General features: G+C 33.3%; 1 protein-coding gene across 1 annotated transcript; it reads left to right on the forward strand.

The window, feature by feature from the left end:
• The first annotated feature begins 10,245 nt into the window (after nucleotides 1-10,245).
• LOC148199709 (uncharacterized) lies at nucleotides 10,246-11,679 on the forward strand. The gene is made up of 6 exons (XM_088111633.1): nucleotides 10,246-10,585; nucleotides 10,668-10,835; nucleotides 10,914-11,018; nucleotides 11,120-11,168; nucleotides 11,249-11,344; nucleotides 11,433-11,679. Exons 1-6 carry the CDS (start codon nucleotides 10,383-10,385, stop codon nucleotides 11,520-11,522), a joined length of 711 nt encoding a protein of 236 aa, XP_087967759.1. The 5' UTR covers nucleotides 10,246-10,382; the 3' UTR covers nucleotides 11,523-11,679.
• Nucleotides 11,680-19,889: the final 8,210 nt, after the last annotated feature.

Genomic DNA, 19,889 nt, shown 5'->3' on the forward strand with positions numbered 1-19,889 from the left:
TTTTGGGTTATGATTCGAATAAGTGTTTTGAGTTTTTTTGGATTTTAGTTCATTGATGCAGATTAGATTTTTGAAGACCCTGGTGGTTATCGTGGTTTAGAGATTTCTGTGATTGCGTTCGTTTTCAGAATTTGGGTTTAGGGTTCCTGTTTGCGTTCTCTTGGAAATTTTTTATCTTTTTGTTTCATACATTGATAGGTATTTGTGGGTTAATCTTGTGACTAAATTGAGACTTCAGCTACTGGTGTTTCTTCCTCATATCTTTTTTTTTTCAAAAGTTGTTCAGTATTTGTTTTCTTTAACTTGTTTAAAAATCATATTGTGTCTTTTTAATATGTAGCAAATATATTAAATTGTTCTCTTTAACTTGTAATCTAATTTAAATATTATTTAAAAATTTACAAAATATATTTTTTAAATATTTGTGGATTGCAAATGGGTATCCAACAGATATCCGCGGATTGAAAAAATCCGCGGATTTTTTTTATGCGGATATCCAACGAGTAGCGGGTCGGGTTGCAGGTACGAGTTTTTGCATGCGGGTCAGATTGCGGGTAGGCACTATCCGTACCCGACCCGACCCGTTGTCATCCCTAGTTATAACGTAAAAAGATATGTTAATAATAAAAAAAGTAATTATTTACGTCTAATAATGAAGAAATTCATGTAAAAAAAGCATAATGACATTAAATATTTTATAAAATGGAAGTGATTTATGTTGGATAATAAAGAATTTAACATAAATTATCTATTTTACGTTGGATAATAAAAAGTATAACATAAATTTCCTTTTATATATTGGAGTTTTTCTCCTATTTTTTACAATGTAAAACACATCAAAAATGCTCTTGCAAGTTATAGTTTGTTTTTTGTGACGAAATCGTGTTGATTCAGGGATTCACTTGTGTACTGACTTTGTTTCACCGATTAGATTTATTGCTAAACTTTTCCTTTTCATTTGTGATTGTAATAGTTTATTTAGACACTCAGTCATTATTTTGTATTAATATCAACTTTACATCAATATCTCATTATTTTGTTTGTCGTGTTTGTTATTAAGTTTTTTTGGTAAAAACGTTTGCACTTTTTTAACTTTCATACCGTTGAAAATCAAAATCAAACATCGGTTCTCACCTCGGTTCATTTCTACCATCAATAAAAAAATATATTAAAATGAAATGGATACTTTCACTAACACAAAAATAGCTTTTAAGTATGTTATTTTAGGCCTTTGACATATGTTAAATGTCCGACGTCATAGCGGGAGACGTTAAATTGACGTCTGTTATATGTGAACAAACGTCAATTAACATCTGTTGCATTTATAACCGACGTTAATTGACGCCTGTTGTAAGAACAACAAACGTCAACTTATGTTTTTTTTTAATTTTTCGCAATATTTTCTTCTATTGAAACCATGAAAAATCAATATACAACACAAGAATACACCACAAAAATTTCCGAAATTTTAGAAGTAGTAGCAATCAATGAAAAGTGAAAGAACCAATGAAAATGTAACAACAAATATAAATAAAAAGCCAAAATTGAAACTAATTGTGAAGGTGAGGGAGTAAACAGGTGCTGTTGTGAGGGTGAGGAGAAAAGCGCACACACTAACGGTCCAGAAATCGTTGTCGCAGTTGTCCTAGAACACGCCTAAGAACAACACCAAAAGCCCATGAAAACACATTTTAATTGGTTCAAATGAAAGATAATTCATCAAAACATAATGTAATAAAAGCAAAAGTGATTTAAAACGGTGCAAATGTGTGAAAACCTTACCTGAACTTCAATGGTGAAGGAGAGAAACACGAAGAAAGAAGATGAGCAGTGCTCGGGTAACTGCTGCTAACACTCGCGAATGGGTGAAAATGCAGGACATATGACATCTGCTAGGAGGGGGCCCGACGTCTAAGTCATTAAAAGAAATAATTTTGGCGCTTAATTTTAGGTATTTTTGGACCTTTATGACGTCCAGTGACTAGAGGCCGACATCATAATTGAATTAGATGCCGGGTTCCCTGTAGCCGAAGTCTAATTCAATTGAAATAATGTCTTTTTAGTTCCCTGTGCATACCATAAAACGTCTAACCCCCATGTAGCCGATGGCTAACACTAAGGTGACGTCGGGGGACTCTTTAGCCAACATCTATAACGATGTTTTATTTACAGTTTTTTCACCAATCATTTTTTATGTCTGGTTTTCTTACGTTAGACATTAAATGAGTGATGTTAAACGTTATTTTTGTACTAGTGTTTGAACTTGGTTCAATTTGGTTTATTACATATCAAACGAATATTTTTTATAAAGTTGAAGAAACGCTAATGAACAAAGAAGTGAAGCTTAGAACAGGGGTTGAATCATTAGGAAAAAGATTAGGTTGTATAGATTCAAGGGTATTTAAGTTTAATGGTATTCAATACCCTTGAATCCCGTATAGCTTAATCTTCTTCATGTGTGACCCACCTCTGTCCTAAGTTTAACTTTTCTATATATTCACAACCACTAGTGCAGAAAAGGCCTTTAACGTCGCCCTATAGACGTCCGACCCTCGAATATCCAACGTAAAAAATGACCGGTGACATTTTTCGTAAATAAAACAACCATATAGACGTCTGTTCTGGCGGGAACGGACGTCTAAAGCCATATAGACGTCCGATGTGGGGGAACAAACTTCTATATACTCATTTTTTAAATCTAAAATGTCACTTTTTAACTCCATTTAGATGTGAGATCCCGCTAATCTGACTTCTACATATACGTCCGATGTGGGCAGAACCGACTTTTATGTATACTCATTTTTTAAATCTAAAAAGTCACTTTTTAACTCCATTTAGACGTCAGATCCCGCTAATCTGACTTCTACAGTCATATATATGTCCGATGTGGGGGGAACCGACTTCTATATACTCATTTTTGAAATCTAAAAAGTTACTTTTTAACTCCAATTAGACGTGAGATCTCGCCTATCCGACTTCTACAACGATATAGACGTCTGATGTGGGGGAACCGACTTCTATATACTCATTTTTTAAATCTAAAAAGTCACTTTTTAACTCCATTTAGATGTCAGATCCCGCCAATTCGACTTCTGCAGCCATATAGATGTCCGATGTGGGGGGAATCGACTTCTATGTACTCATTTTTGAAATCTAAAAAGTTATTTTTTTAACTCCATTTAGACGTCAGATCCCGCCAATCCAACTTCTACAACCATATAGACGTTCGATGTGGGCGGAATCGACTTATATATACTCATTTTTTAAATCTAAAAAGTCACTTTTTAACTCCATTTAGACGTGAGATCCCGCCAATCCGACTTCTAAAGCCATATAGACGTCTAATGTGGGGGGAACCAACTTCTATATGGCTGCATTAAAACACCGCGAACGCGAGGCAACAATTACGCGCAATTAATGTTCATCATCTTCCTCGCGTTTTCTCTCTATGTGTTATGCTTTTTAGGTTCGTTTTCTCACGTTTGCACCATTTTAAATTAATTTTACTCCGATTACTTCACTCTTTGATGCATTATCTTTCATTTGAACCGGTTAAAATGCGTTTTCGTTAGGTTTTGGTGCAGTTTTGCTCGTGTCCTTGGGCGACGATTTCTTGCGTTTTGCACTCCTCTAATTCTCTCCACTACGTTTTTAAAACCATCCAATACAAAAAAAAACGTACAATACATTCTCTTCAACTAAAATATAAAGTTGTAAACTCGAATCATCATGAGCTAGGAGCAACCCGAGAGGCCTCAAGCGTAAAAAGATCCAATCAAATACGGCGTAGTTTTAGACGTCTGATCTATAGTATGTTTTAGAAATCTGATCTATAGTGTCAGACGTCTATATAGACGTTTGACCTGTATGGATCGGATGTCTATATAGACGTCTGACCCAATAGGTCAAACGTGTCATTAACGTCACCCATATAGACGTTGGACAGAGATCACACGTTAAAAGCCCAAAATAACATACGTCTAAAACCATTTCTGCACTAGTAAACTTTTGTTCAATTTTATCAAAATCAGTATACAATACGCTATACTGAAATAAGGTTAAAAATGTTAATTTCATTGTAGTTGTTTTATTAGTCATTGTAGCTTTTTTATTTACAAAAGACTTTTTTACATTGTATTTCATAATATAAATTTATACATTTACATCGGACTTATCATAGTCCATCATAAAATTACACATTTATGATAAACTTGCTATATTCTAAGGTAAATTAACACCTTATAATTTTCATGTGACGTAAATTTACATGCTTTACTATCATGGATAAGGTAAGACTGACATAAAGATCGATCTAAACTATACTACGCTTTAAATTTATGTTTAAAAAAACATTTTTAAAATCTTAATAAGAAAGAAAAAGTTTAAGTATAAAGGTAATGATTACATTTTATCATAAAATTGATCACGAAGAAATGTCACACAATCAATAAAAGAATTTAAAATAAGTTACAAAATGTTCGTAGTCACTTAAATGTGCTTAGTAAGAGCAATTTTTGTGGTTAAATTAATAAATTTAGGCACTAATCCTTTTCTTTTTCATTTGTTCAACAGTGGTAGGTACATTAGCTTTATTTTTGTATTTTTCATTGGTGGATTTGTCTTTCTTAGGCCAAGATTTATGCACGAACCATGAAAAAGTAATGGCAGGAGCCCACAGAAAGGAACCTTTTTTATTATTGACCATACATATATTCAAAATTCGGTCATAAAAGGCAAAACAAAAGCCAATATATAATAATAACGTGCTCTATAACTACTCGCACAACGTGTGGAAAAAAAATTCCCAAAACTTACATTAGTTAAGAATAATTTGAATATCAAAACAATTCTGAGTTAAAACATTACTTGTTATAAGAACAGGCACAACGATAAGTTAGATTGCTATGTTTACACTCATTCAACATAATTTTTACAATAGAAAAATAAAAAATAATGTGTCAAAATATATTTTTCTAAAAATAATATACAAATTTTGACCTTGTACGATAAATTTGTTGAAATCTTATCTAATGTCACATTTTCAAAAATAAAATTAATATTTAATTCAATAAGTTTTGAAATTTTTTATCTAATATTACATTTTCAGCTACGTTAATAAAATAGTCGAATTAGATTAATTAATTAAGTGATTAATTTATCATAAATTGAATCAAATTAGACTAAATAATCCATTTTAACAATACTAGTTAAAATGTTATTTCTTATGACAACTCTGAGTTTTTACTAAACTCATTATTATAGGTAAAAATTTGTCGAAAACTTATCAAGGGTTACATTTTCACGAATGAATATGATATTTAATTCAATAAATTTTGAAAAAGTTCACTCATGATAATGAGAAACTTCACTAAGACTAATAATTTTTAGTTTTCACACCACTTTTGTTAGATGTCACACTTTTTGCCCATAGATTAATTCTAGTGTCACCATCTTTGTGGCAGTTATAAAGCTCCCTCGTATGTGTTATCTTTTATTCGTTTGTTTTGTGTGAAAAAATAATGTTGTTTGATTTAGAAAAGCAAGCTTTCGGTGGTAGGCTTTTGAAGATTTGAAAAAGTGGGTAATGAATGAGGAAACAAGAGGTTGGATGGGACTTTAGCATCAAAGTTTGAAGAACAGAATGGCGGAGTTAAGGAAAAGGGAACAGATTTGAGATGGAGTGAGAGACGAATGAACTGTTGATAGGGAACATAAAGGTCATGAAATAAGAAAACAATATTGACCATCTGTAAATCAGTTTTTTAATACCAAATCTTGGTTTTCTCATCAATTCAATCTTCATATTGTGAGTTTCTTTTAGTATTCATTACAGTTTTTTTTTTTGTGTTGTTTTTATTTTATTAGTTGAATTTGTATTAAGATTATAAATGTGATTTTTTTGTTTGGTTTTGTATTTTTTTTTTCCATTTATGAGATTCAAAAATTATTGTTGTATATATTTTGATGGGAAATTAATTTTTTTATTAGATTGAATTACAAAACTATTAATTAGGTGAGAGATTAGCCTATTAATGAATAATGAATGTGTGATTTTTAATGAAATAAAGGATAAACATGAATTGAAATTGGAAAAAATATGAAAATTAAATAAAATTAATTACGACAATTAAATTGATAATGTTACATCAAAAGAAAAATCTAAAAAGTTTTAAATAAAAGTCTACATTCCGCACTATTCCTCTAATAAAATTAAGTTTTCCTTTCGATACTTCAATTAAATTTTCTTTTTTATTATTAAAAAAAAAGAAAATAAGGTTACTTATAAACTAAAATTAATTTGTACATTATTTTTATGTAACTTCTCTTAATTAGTGCTTTTTTATTTGCATATAAATTCATTTTAACTTATAAAAAATACTTCCTTCTTTCTTTTAATTTTCTATATGTTTTCATGAAAAAATAATGTTAAAACATATCTTATTATTATTAATAATTGTTAAGAGGTAGACTTTGAACTTATATTAACCTTTCAAAATCAATTTCTAAAATAAGATTTATATCCTTTTATATCATAGAAATTGATTTTTTTCCTTAATCAATGTGAAACTTCTCAAATCCTCTCCTTACATCACGTACATTTCAAACATAAAACTAAACATAAAAAAAATCAATATTAAATGTAATAATAGATCTCTAACAAAACATTACCGATAGTAGATTCAACAACAAAATTAGATTCAAAGTTTAGTGTCCATTAAGATCCATATATATATATATATATATATATAACTTTACACTTTTAATACCTTTTCACAAGTATTAAAATTGTTGTAATTATCATATACAACAATTTTCATACATATTATATATGGGATGGATTACGTGAACAAATAAAAACAAGAATAGTTCTAATCACGTATTAAATATGAAATTTCAAGATCCTTTCACTAGTGCAGAAAGGGGTTTTAACGTCTCCCAATAGACGTCCGTCCACAAAAGCCCCAACGTATATAATTGACCGGTGGCATATTAGTAAATAAGTGGAACTGTAGACGTCCGTCCTGGGGCTAGCCGGACGTCTATAATGTTATGAACGTCCGTCCTTGGAGACGGACGTTTATAGGCTGAACAAAGTGAACACGTGTCAGCCCTTTGGACGTCCGTCCTTGGTCGCGACGGACGTTTATAATGTTATGGACGTCCGTCCTGGGGGACGGACGTTTAATAGGCTGAACTAGTAAACACCTATGAGCTCTTTGAACGTCCGTCCTTGCCCGAGACGGACGTTTAAACTTGAGTGAACGTCCGTCCTAGGTGACGGACGTTTATTGGGCTGAACAGTGAAAATCCATGTGCAGGCTTTGAACGTCCGTCCCTGGCCGAGACGGACGTTTATACTTGAGTGAACGTCCGTCCTAAGTGACGGACGTTCATTAGGCTGAACAGTGAAAATCCATGTGCAGGCTTTGAACGTCCGTCCGTGGCCGAGACGGACGTTTATACTTGAGTGAACGTCCGTCGTAAGTGACGGACGTTCATTTGGCTGAACAGTGAAAACCATTTGCAGGCTTTGAACGTCCGTCCCTGGCCGAGACGGACGTTTATACTTGAGTGAACGTCCGTCTTAAGTGACGGACGTTCATTTGGCTGAACAGTGAAAACCATTTGCAGGCTTTGAACGTCCGTCCCTGGCCGAGACGGACGTTTATACTCTAGCGAACGTCCGTCCTCGGAGACGGACGTTAAAAGGCTGAACGTTTATAGTTGAACGTTATACCCATTGCAGCCCTTAGACGTCCGTCTCAGGGGGACGGACGTCTACGAGGCTGAACGTTTCAATTTCCCAAGTAGGGAACTTACACGTCCGTTTTGGGAGGGCTCGGACGTCTATAATAAACACAGACGTCCGTGCCCCTATAACGGACGTTTAAGGTACTGACAGGGTGGTTGGATATTTAATTCTCTTCAGGCCCTCAACGTCAGTCCTACGAGGGCACGGACGTCTATAATATTATAGACGTCCGAGCCCGTATAACGGACGTTTAATGTACTGACAGGGGTGGTTGGATATTTAATTCTCTTCAGGTCCAGAGACGTCCCATATGCGGGACCCGACGTTTAGACTATTATAGACGTCAGAGCCCTCGTAGGACGGACGTTGAGGATCTGCCATGGGGAGTTGAAACGTTCAGTTTGTTCAATATAATAGACGTCAGCTCCCCAAAACGGACGTTTATCATATTACAGACGTCGGCCCACCCAAGGACGGACGTTTAAACCCACCCGCGAATATCATTTTTAAATCATCAAAGACGTCACATTAGTGACGAACCTGACGTCTATACTCTTATAGACGTCCGTCCACAAGCTCGCCGGACGTCTAGAGTATAATATCGTGCTCCCGCGAACCAGTGACCAGTTAACGTTTGGAAACGCACTGTTCATCGTCTTCCTCCGCAAAACGCTGCTGCGCCATTGATTTCCAGGTGAGTTTTCTCGTTTTTGGACCGTTTAAATTCATTTTCAATCCGATTACATTGCTCTGTGATGAAATACCTTTGATTTGAACCGATTAAAAATCGTTTTCGGTCCGTTTTTTTGTAGACTCTTGCGTGTTCTTGGAGGCTTCTTTGACTGTTTTTGGACTGCGTTTTAGGCCGTTCACTCCTCCGTTTTCATCATTTTCATTTCGAATCTACTTTCCAGGTTAGCTTGTTGGTTGAAATTTTTTTGTATGCATGTAATTGAGTTTTGTGAATGCACGTTTTTTACTGTAAAATGTGACTGCGTAATTGGCTTTTGAATATATCTGTATTAGTTGTGTATTATATAAGTATCAAATCATTGAGTGACACTTAGTTCCCGTTTGAAATTTAAGACAAACGATTAATCTTTTAATCGTTTGTGTTAAATTTTGAATTGTCCGATTGGACAGTTTGAGAAAATTAATTTCCATAATTTGCAATTCCATGTCATTTGGAGTTTAAGGATAAGATTGATAAAATTTCGGTTCAGTACTTGTGTTGTTCTCCGGATGCATATTTGATTGTGGTCATCGTTGACTACTCTCATTTCGTGTATTTCGGAGACCAATGCGAAATGCTGCCGAAATCTTATCAATTTTATGATGTAGACTTCAATGCACGTGGCTGATATAATTATGAAAATTAGTTTTTTTGAATGGGTAGGGCCTAACCTTGTGAGAGTTAAAACACTTGAACTAATGATTTTACGAACATAGTATGGATCGAAGCTGGATGAAGGAACGTCGCATCAGTGAAGAGTATGAGAAGGGTGTTTCAAAGTTCTTGCAATACGTTGAACAAAATGCTAAGTCCGTCAACGGGAAATATTTTTGTCCTTGTGTGCGTTGTCTTAATCAAATACGGCAAGACTTAGGCAATGTGCGTGACCATCTATTCATGTACGGCATAATGAGGACTTATATCGTTTGGACTTGGCATGGAGAACTACTGGAGCAGCAAACCACGTCACGAGGAACGGATTATGTGGAAGAATGGATGAGTGACCATTTAGAGGACATGATACGTGATGTCGGTGAAGAAAATTTTGTAAGGGCTAATTTGTATGATTCTCTTATTAATGATTCAGAGCAACCGTTGTTCCCAGGATGCTCGAACTTTACACGTCTGTCTTCAACTTTAAAATTATTTAGTTTAAAAGCAAGGAATGGATGGACCGATAAAAGTTTCACCGAGTTGTTGGAGTTGTTGAAGGAGATGCTTCCAGAAAATAATACTCTACCTATTCGTAATTACGAGGCCAAAAAAATTTTATGTCCAATGGGTCTTGAATATCGAAAGATACATGCTTGTCCTAATGATTGTGTTTTGTACACAAAGGAGTTTGCTTCGTTAAAGTATTGTCCAACATGTGGTTTATCCCGTTTTAAAAAGAAATCTGACAGAGTCACTGGTGATGAAGGTAATGATGGTGCACCTGCTAAGGTGATGTGGTATTTGCCTATAATACCTAGGTTCAAACGTATGTTCTCTGTTAAAGAAGATGCAAAGAACCTTAAATGGCACTCTGACGAAAGAAAGTGCGATAATCTTCTTCGACACCCTGCTGATTCTCCACAATGGAAAAAGATTGATGACAAATTACCCCAGCACGTGCGTGTGACCATTGACGAGGTTCGGGATCCCCAGGCTCAGGTGCCTGTACCCACTCCAGAAATTAACTTTGTGGGGGAGGCCATAGGATCATTTATTGCATGGCCTAGAGCATTGATCATGTCCCACATCGCTACTCCACAGGTATAATGTCTTTTAAAATAGTATTTCTATGTTTATTCTTCATATAATTGTTGACAAAGCTTTGACGTAAATTCTTATCTTCAGTTCACACGTCCTCAGAAGCAGCCAATTCATGATACAGTCATACATGAAGATGATGAGATGGCTGAAGCGGAGGATGATCCTCTATCAAAGTTAGTGACAAAATTACCCAAATTAAAGAAAGCATCATTAGAAGTCTACTGGGATTTGAGGGTATTTGGTCTTCCCCCACATGTGCCAGTTTATATCACATTTTCTGATGCATTGGAGGTGATTGGGGGAGACAGGATGTTGAATATTTCCATCATTCAGCTGTGGTGCATGTAAGTTACTCAATTTGGTCTTTCATATTACTTTTATTTACATTGTTATATAGTTTCTAACAACTTAACTTTGTTGTTTTAGGTACATGGACACAATCGTTGTAGACCAAGGTCGGTCTTCCATGTACGGATTTGTTGAACCTCAGACCATTCAACCGTCTGGTAACACACTTCAAAACAGACAAGATTATTTGCAAACATGGATGGATGAGTCAAAAAGAGACGTATACCTTGTGCCATACATTGACGGGTAGGTGTTGTTATATGTGGTCAGTTTATTATTATAGTTTCGTTAATTAGTTGAATAACTATTTGTCCTTCGTGATAGGTCGCACTGGCAGCTGATGGTAATCCTTCCCAAACAATGTAAAATTATATTTTTTTGTTCGTTGCACAGGAGGATGAAAACTGAGTTGAGAACCATGCTTCAAGGGTAAGTGTTTCTCCAAAAATGACTTTGAATTTGATGTTCACCTTCAACTTTTATGATAAAATAGTCATATTAATTATACTTTGTGTTTTCAATCTGTACAGAGTTATTGGTAAATCTCGTGGTCAACTGGTTCAAGTTTTGTATCCAAAGGTTGTAAGTCATTTAACGTTTCCTTTTCATTTATGTTATTGAATGATCTAAATTCTTAACTATTTAGTTTGTTATTTTAGTGTAACCACCAGGTAGATTCATGGGAATGTGGCTTCTATGTGATGTGTTGGATTAAGACCATCATTCGAGCAGTCATTACAGATGACTGGAATGAGGTAATGATGTATACCTTCAATACATTACAAATCATATTCATCTACAACTATATATGAAACAATAATGAATCTTTGTTGAATTTTGCAGCGCTTCAAGACTACATCGCCTATTACAGAAGACACAATTAAACAGATAAGGCAGGAGTGGACCGCTTATCTTCTGCAAAGATGGAGTTAGGAATAGTTATATTTCTTGTTGAACATTGTTTAGTTTTTTAGTTTAAGTTTTATGTTGATAGTTTGGTAGTGGATTGAACTCCACATTAAGTAGAACTTTGTTTATATAAAACGCATTTTTATATTATTGCAAAATTGTTCTGGGACATTTTTCTGCTTTTCAGGTGTGGTTTTATTGAAAAAATAAACTAATTTTTAAAAAAAAAACGCCCAGTAGACGTCCGTTAGTGCACAGTCGGACGTCTACAGACGTCTGTCAGTGCACACACGGACGTCCACCCCCCAGCTCCTACCTAAAACATTTCAGCAAGGTAGACGTCAGGGGGGAGGAGGCGGACGTATATATAGACGTCCGTCCAGACACAACGGACGTTTATATAGGCGTCCGTCCAGACACAACGGACGTTCATGTAAACGTCCCTCCTGACACAACGGACGTTCATGTCGACGTCCGTCATGACACAACGGACGTTCATGTAGACGTCCGTGCTGACACAACGGACGTTTTACAGAGACGTCCGTCCTGCCACAACGGACGTTCATGTAGACGTCCGTGCTGACACAACGGACGTTTACAGAGACGTCCGTCCTGCGACAACGGACGTCTGAGCGACGTCACCCACATAAACGTCGGGCGTACGCCGGACGTCAAAAGGCCAAAATATTGGACGTTAAAACCCCTTTCTGCACTAGTGTTTTATTATATATATATATATATATATATATATATATATATATATATATATATATATATATATATATATATATAGTTTTATAGATTAAATCATGATTCATATTTCTCAAACATGTGCGGCGGTGTGTGTTGGTTTCATACATGGTTATGCGTGTGTGCTGTTCCGGTAGAGGCAGGTACGATAATGAGAGTTTTAATAAAACATACGTAACCTTGTATTCTTAATTATCTGCGTTCATGAACCCAACCAATGAAGCATGGAAAACGATAACAATAACCGACATGGATACACAGTATGTTCCACTGTTCAAAACCAAACTTTCACTTTGACAAGATGCCAAAAGCTTTGAGAAATGCGTATCATCAACTCCAATCTTCAAACTCTAATTTTGAATCCATGATTTAGATCTTCATCTCGCACGAATGCAACAGTGGGTAGGTTCAATGAGTCTCACAACAACAAACCAAAACCTCTTTTCCATTATCCTCTTGTTGACTGCAGACACTTTGATGATCTCACTCAAGACTTTTAGCACTGTTAAAGTTCAACCGCATGCACTTTTGCAATCCATTACCACGTACAATAGCCTTTTCTTTTTCATATATATACACCACTTAATATTGTAGAATCAATAGCTTTATAAATATTATGAGATCGTATTTAACGAATCTTAAAAGTCATAGCATATCAATCACATATATCCTCTTTGTTGACCTAAAGTGTAGTTATTGGATTAATATCAATGTGATTAGCAAGTAACAACTCTGATCTAGACGTATGGGATAGGAAACCAAGGTAGGATCTCTTTTTCTTCTAGTTAGTAATACATCATATATCAACCACAAATCTTTAAGCAGTTAATTCACTTTTTCAGTTTATAATTCTTTTATATTATTGTAATTAGAGTCAAATTTATTAAAATGGATTTTAATTTTGAATTTTATGTGATATATATATATATATATATATATATATATATATATATATATATATATATATATATATATATATATATATATATATAAGAGACATAAAAAAGATTTAAAATAATAAATAAGTTTATATAATAAAGTAGAGTAATGGCATGGTGATACATTTTTATTTTCATTTAACAAACAGTACAAGACTAAAATGGTTATAAAGAAATGACATTTTGTATTTTAAAAAAAAATGAAAGTAAGAAAGGATAGTGTCTACAAATTTTATGTATATCAAAATATCATTTTTTTAAGAAATTCGTTATAAAAAAAATAAATACGTACTTTCAATTACAAAAACAGGAAAAAGAGAGAAATCTGTTTGTTAACCCCATGCCATTCATTGAATTAGTTACTGTGAAACATAATTATTTAGATAAGATCAGGGTTATTTTTACAAAAATTGTTGGTTAAGTTATTTTGACGGCTTTTTAATATATGTGAAGGAAGATATATTTTCATTGGAAAAAAAATAATTTTAATTATATTGGTTAAAATTTTTCTCGTTAATTGTAACATCCCAAAAATACAGCTTGAAGCTATATAATAGAATAATCATATTTAATAATATACAGATCAGTCTTACACTAAGAAGAGCGTACGGTTATGGCCGAACGGCCTTACAATGCAGTACGAGAAAATAAAACTAAACAGGAGTACAAATCTGACCGAACGATTTACAAAAGAAATTACCGAACGGTCATACTAAACAAAAGGGAAGGTGATCGAACGACCACCTTACTATAAACTAAACTACTGACCGAACGTCCTACTGTTCGGTCTTAACTTCAACCTCAACTAGGTTTTCTTCTTCCAGCGCCTCTTCCAGCAGCTCGTCTCCTTCTGCTCACATCCACATGGATGATCATTGCAATGACAAAGACGAACGTACAAAACAAGACAAGACAGGAAACACAGGGTAAGTTTATGTAATTTAATTCATGTATAACCATACATTTCACACAATCAAACACCCAAGATATATTTCATCATACGTTTCATACAAAGCCTAATACTAGACTGACTGTCCGGACTCTATGAAATCTGTGTAGCTACAGACGTTCGTGCACCCGGGTGATGTAGTAACTGGGATACCCTCAACAGCTGCCACCCGAGGTTAGTGCTATCTGTCTAAATTAACCATAAGGACTAGGACCTCCTGCCGTTTCCACACATGACTTACCCTCCTCTACGTGAGGACGAGTAATCACGAAACATCAGGATGAACCGTCAGCTTAGCATGCCCACATTCATACTTTACCAAATCCAATATACATTCATGAGTCATTCCTCCCCGGAACGCTCGTCCATAATCCAAAACATTTCATCCATATCATATTCTCTTCATCTTTCATTATCAATCATCTAAATTTCATCTTTCGTTATCAATCATCTCAATTTCATCTTGGTACAAAGATTATTAAAGACACATAATACCGAACGTTCAATCTTAACTCAGAACGAGAACGAACGCTTGGAGCGAGACAAAGATCTCCAATTCCAGAATAGATTAAGACTAAGAGGGTTACTGTCGGGTTAAGAAAGAAACCGAGTACAACTATATATATCACAAGAACGACTAGAACGAACGTTACTTAAAAAGTGAGCCAATTAGATGAATTGACGTTTGAGAGCCCCAACCGAACGCTGAAAAGACCATGCCAAGTACTAAGACTCTAGGCTGGAACCAATCGATACAGACACTTCAAGACATTCCAATAATAAGACTTAGAAGAATGCACATGAAGAAGCCGAACGCTTATAAATACTTAGTTTATTGTAATTTACATCAAGAAATCCGAATGTCAGTCAATGACCGAGTACGATAAAGAAAGAAAAAAAAACTCTATTGAAGATGGACGAACGTTATTTTCATCAAGATAGATTATAAAAGAAAAGAGTACGAGCGCTTGGTCTAAGACCGAGCACTACTCAGTACGAGCGCTTGGTGTAAGACCAAGCACTACTTAGTACGAGCGCTTGATGTAAGACCGAGTATATTAGAAAGCTTGATAAATATAATAAGACCCTATTGAAGTATTGTTTAAGAATAAACGAAAATATACAAATACATATATATATATATATATATATATATATATATATATATATATATATATATATACTCAAGTTTATAACCGAACGCAAAGAATCAACTATGCCTGGCCGAACACTCATGCACAGTATTTGGAAACGAAGACGCTCGTCCTTAACTAGGATTCTTCCCAAATGAAAGAATCTAATTCTAACCAAGTTTACTAGAAAAATCGAACGGTCAATGACCGTTCAGTTACGAACGTACACTCTCATAGTGGAAATTCATACTTCGAAATTATTTATCTCAATTAAATTTCTCAACATATATCTTCATAATTTCTTATATTCATATCATAGTCAATTTTCATACATTTCATACATCAGAACATAGCATAATCATATTTCATTTCCAATCATCAAATCAACGAACGTTCATGCAGCACAGCAACATACAAATTAAATTAGATAAGCTTCCCTTACCTCTGAGCGTGAACGAACGTTCCTAGAGACAGAATACGGTTCGCCTGACTACAATTTCCTTCTACCCTCAACGCTCAACAACTCTTCAAACCAAAATGGTTCAGAATGAGACTATGAACTCATGCAACCAGAACTTGGTTTGCATGTGCCAGAGAACGAACAACTAAGGACAAGAAGAACTTACCAGTTCAGAATTCGAAACCGATCGGTTCAAACTGAAGCTCTGGACACCGGAAGTGCTTCTACGGTGCCTGAACGGTGATCGGAGAAGAGAAAAGGTGAGATTTGGTAAAGAGAAGGGAGAGGTTTTTTAGAGAGAAGAAGGAGAAATGAAAATTTTCAGAGTTTAAGGAAGAAGGTTGCATGCAGAGAGTGTAACGTGAATTTTCATAAAATCAGTTTTGCTTCCCATGTCAAAACGAACGTCCGCTCATCTGCCGACACCTGCCTTCCACTATCTGATTTTCGAATCCTCTTCGCTTGACATCTAGCGTCCGTTCAGAGAGGTTTTTGGGTGCGATTTTAATGATTCTGACATTAATACAAGAAAAAAAGTCCCAATAAATCATTGGCTAATAATAAAATTGGTATCATTAATAAAACAAAAATCATAAAAGCAAAGACAAATTAAGATACAAAAGAAAGAAATGGCAAATGACAAAAAACAGGACATTTTCTTTTACCGATGTCCTAAATTATCTAATGTTAATAAAAAAAACCGTTTTAGACGGTTGTCAGTGTAATAATCATACATAAACCTCCTAGTAGTTTGCTTTTTAGTCTTATAATAGATTTTAGAAGAAAAAAAAATAAGTGGAAAGAAAAAAGAAATCTAGAAGTACGTACGTCAAATAGGTAAGCATGCTTTTATGCAAGAATCTTCACGACATCAACTTTAGCCATCGTCACTTTTCTAAAGCAAATTGATTTCTAGATACCAAGGGATAAGCTTCCGTTAATCATATAGTTAATTAATTAATCTATATAAATGGCTGAAGGAACTTACAAAAATCAGATAATAATTCATATCCTAGCTAATTATATATATATATATATATATATATATATATATATATATATATTATATATATATATATATATATATATATATATATATATATATATATATTCTTGAAAGTACGACAAATCTACACTGAATCATTGACCAATATAATTAAGTTGACGAGCCACTCACATGCAAATTGGTATATATGGTATAAAATCATGTATGAAAAAAAAAATGAGATGATGAGTGGTCAAAAATAACGACCAAGAATACGGTCTTAAATTTGCATGCGGATATGTGGATGATTCCTTTACCATAAAAAAATGTATATATATATATATATATATATATATATATATATTTTATGATGTCGACGGCGGTGATATATATCCTTTGTGTTACACGAGAGAATTAAACGATAAATGTGGTAATGAGAAAAGAGATAACCATGGAATTTGATGTGTTGGTCGTAGATGATGCATATGCTTGTTAATAACAAAGTGAATGGTTGAAACATAGTGACCATGTTTTGTGTCACCACTACATAGGTCAAAGCAGGAAGGATGATGTTATCAAAGGTTTCGTTTCGTCTCTTAAATTTTGTTGTCTGGTGTCATCGTGTTCATCTTTTTCCCTCTCACGTAGCTTTTATCGTTTGCTTTAACTCATAATATACCTTCTATTATCTATCTATCCATACCACTTTGTTGACTTTGTCTGCTTCATTAACGCCATTTTTCTTGCCACTTTGCTGTCTTTTGTCTTCTGGGATAAACTGTTTCTTACTGTCACACAACTTAGACTAACAGATTATTTCAATTCCTATGTTTATTGGTGGAAGTCTATATCAACTAGAGATAAGACCAATTCATACTTTACAAGTGGATGCAAACCTCACCCTACAAGCCGGTTTTGTGGGATTGATTAGACTTAAAAATCCACTTCTGTATATGCACCACCAGACAAAGGGATTACATCAATGTTAGTTATTGTAATTGTCTCTCAACCACATAATATAAGAGGTTGAGTTAGGTTTTGTGGTATACTATTTTCTTGATCATTGTATAACAAATGAAAATTTTAGTTTCAAGAAGTGTCTCATTAAATTTGAGACAGTGTATATATATGCACCAGACAGTGATTACATCAATGTTAGTTATTGTAATTGTCTCTCAACCACATAATAATAAGGTTGCAATGGCCAACCAACGATAATCACTACATCTAAGGGCAACAACCATAACGAGACCATGAATCCCATCAATTAATGAATAAACAAGTATCACGCTGTAAATTCAATTTAAGTATAATGTAACATTATACATTAAATATATTTTAAATTTTAAAATTGTAAATGAAGGCCATTGATTTAAGTTTTGTCATCGAATATTTATGAAGAAAACTGTTTAAAGTGTAAATTATAACATATTTATTGAAAATTGATTTAAGCATTCTGAAAGGAACGTGACATGTCAAAATTTATAATACAATATTTTTTAAATATAATATAATAAATTTTATTATTTTTGAAAAAAATTGTTATTTTTCTAAAATATTATAAGACAAATTATAAGTTAAATAAGTTATTTAATACATAAATAAAAGACAGATTACAAAGTGCTTATGAAGTACATCAAGTTTGTTGTATTACAAAATGCTAAGAATTGAATTTTAATTTAATTTAACCTTATAAAATTAGTTTATAAGATGAGGTTGGCATGTAAACTTGTTTTTATTAGTTAATGTGAAATCTCTAACTCATTTCACACATGCCAAGATATATACATATTGAGTGTGAGACTGAACATTAATGAGTAGTTTGATGGTAGTCCAATAAGTCTATACAAACAACAAATCTTCTGATAACAAGTGTCACAATATACTTAATAAACAATAAATCTCATTAAACTAAGTTTTACCTCATGACTTTGATATCATGTTAAAAGATAGACTTTAAATTTGCACCTACTTATTTAAGACTCATTAAATGAATTTAATTTAGTGTATGTATTTTCTACAATAAAAGAAAAAAAAGAAGTCTACCATCGTGTCTAAATTTAATATGCATAAAATACCAACTTATTCAATTATCATATCATCGAAATTTGTTGTTCACCATGTATGATATTTAGTAGTAGTAATTCTACATATTAACTTGATTCTCGTAATTATATTTGAATGGTTAAGATAGTGGTGTAAAATTTTTTATTCATGATTAAATTCAATCCATTATGAGTTTGAATTGAATTACCATGTATGATATTGAGTAGTAGCAATTTTGCATTTAATTGATCTGGTAATCATATTTGAATGGTTAAGAATAGAGGTATCAAAATATTAATTTTTGAGTCAATTCAGTTCATAATAATCCACAAACTAAACTGATCTAATCGAGTTAAATGAAGATTGATTTATAACTCGCTAACATTTTTTTTTATCATATTTCATAATTTCTTATTATAATTATTTATTATTTCTAATCATATAAATTAATAACTTGATAGTTTTAAATTCTTATTGATTACTTAAATTCTTATTTGTATCTTGTTTTAATAGTTTGTGATTTGATTTATTTTCTCAATTCTGTTTAGTCGGTTTGGATTGAGTTGAAAGACTAATCCAAATTATAGTCCAATAAAACACCATATTTTTGCTAGAAGCTTTCTAAAAATCATATTCTAATCACATGCCAATTTAAATTCTTCTATAAAAACACTATTTCATTATAAAACTAGAAATAAACAGTGGAAAATCCTTGCAAATTCCTGTAGATTGGACATTTGATTTATAGGATAACACACGAGTGCTCTTGCTGAAAAAAGATTGCTACACAATCTTCATCAATTATTAAACCATATCTACATAGTTAAGATTAACGAAAAACTAAAACATGTCACTAGACATATAATTGATAAATTTTACCAAAAAAAAAAAAGGAATATAACTTTTTAAAATAAGCGTTTCACCACTAACTTTTAAAAATACAGTTGTTATAGATAATACTCGCTATACGCCAACAAATAAGTTTCTATGATGCGGCTGTGTTCTAAATAAGATTGAGCTAAATTTGGCTTTACATATATATATATATAAAAAGAATCTGAGCAGTTATCTAGTTTTGTATGAACAATAAAAACAGGTTATAGTAAAGGCACCTGAAGGCATTCTAAAAG

Source organism: Vigna umbellata, chromosome 4 (genome assembly GCF_029865625.1).
Source record: "Vigna umbellata cultivar VRB3 chromosome 4, Vumbellata_1.0, whole genome shotgun sequence".
Classification (NCBI taxonomy): domain Eukaryota; kingdom Viridiplantae; phylum Streptophyta; class Magnoliopsida; order Fabales; family Fabaceae; genus Vigna; species Vigna umbellata.

Bases quoted from the DNA above. Each gene is read 5' to 3' on its own strand.
- LOC148199709 (XM_088111633.1), top strand. From the start codon at position 10,383: ATGGCTGAAGCGGAGGATGATCCTCTATCAAAGTTAGTGACAAAATTA. The intron at 10,836-10,913 runs GTAGGTGTTGTT...CCTTCGTGATAG, and splicing joins CTTGTGCCATACATTGACGG to GTCGCACTGGCAGCTGATGG. The intron at 11,169-11,248 runs GTTGTAAGTCAT...TTGTTATTTTAG, and splicing joins TTCAAGTTTTGTATCCAAAG to TGTAACCACCAGGTAGATTC.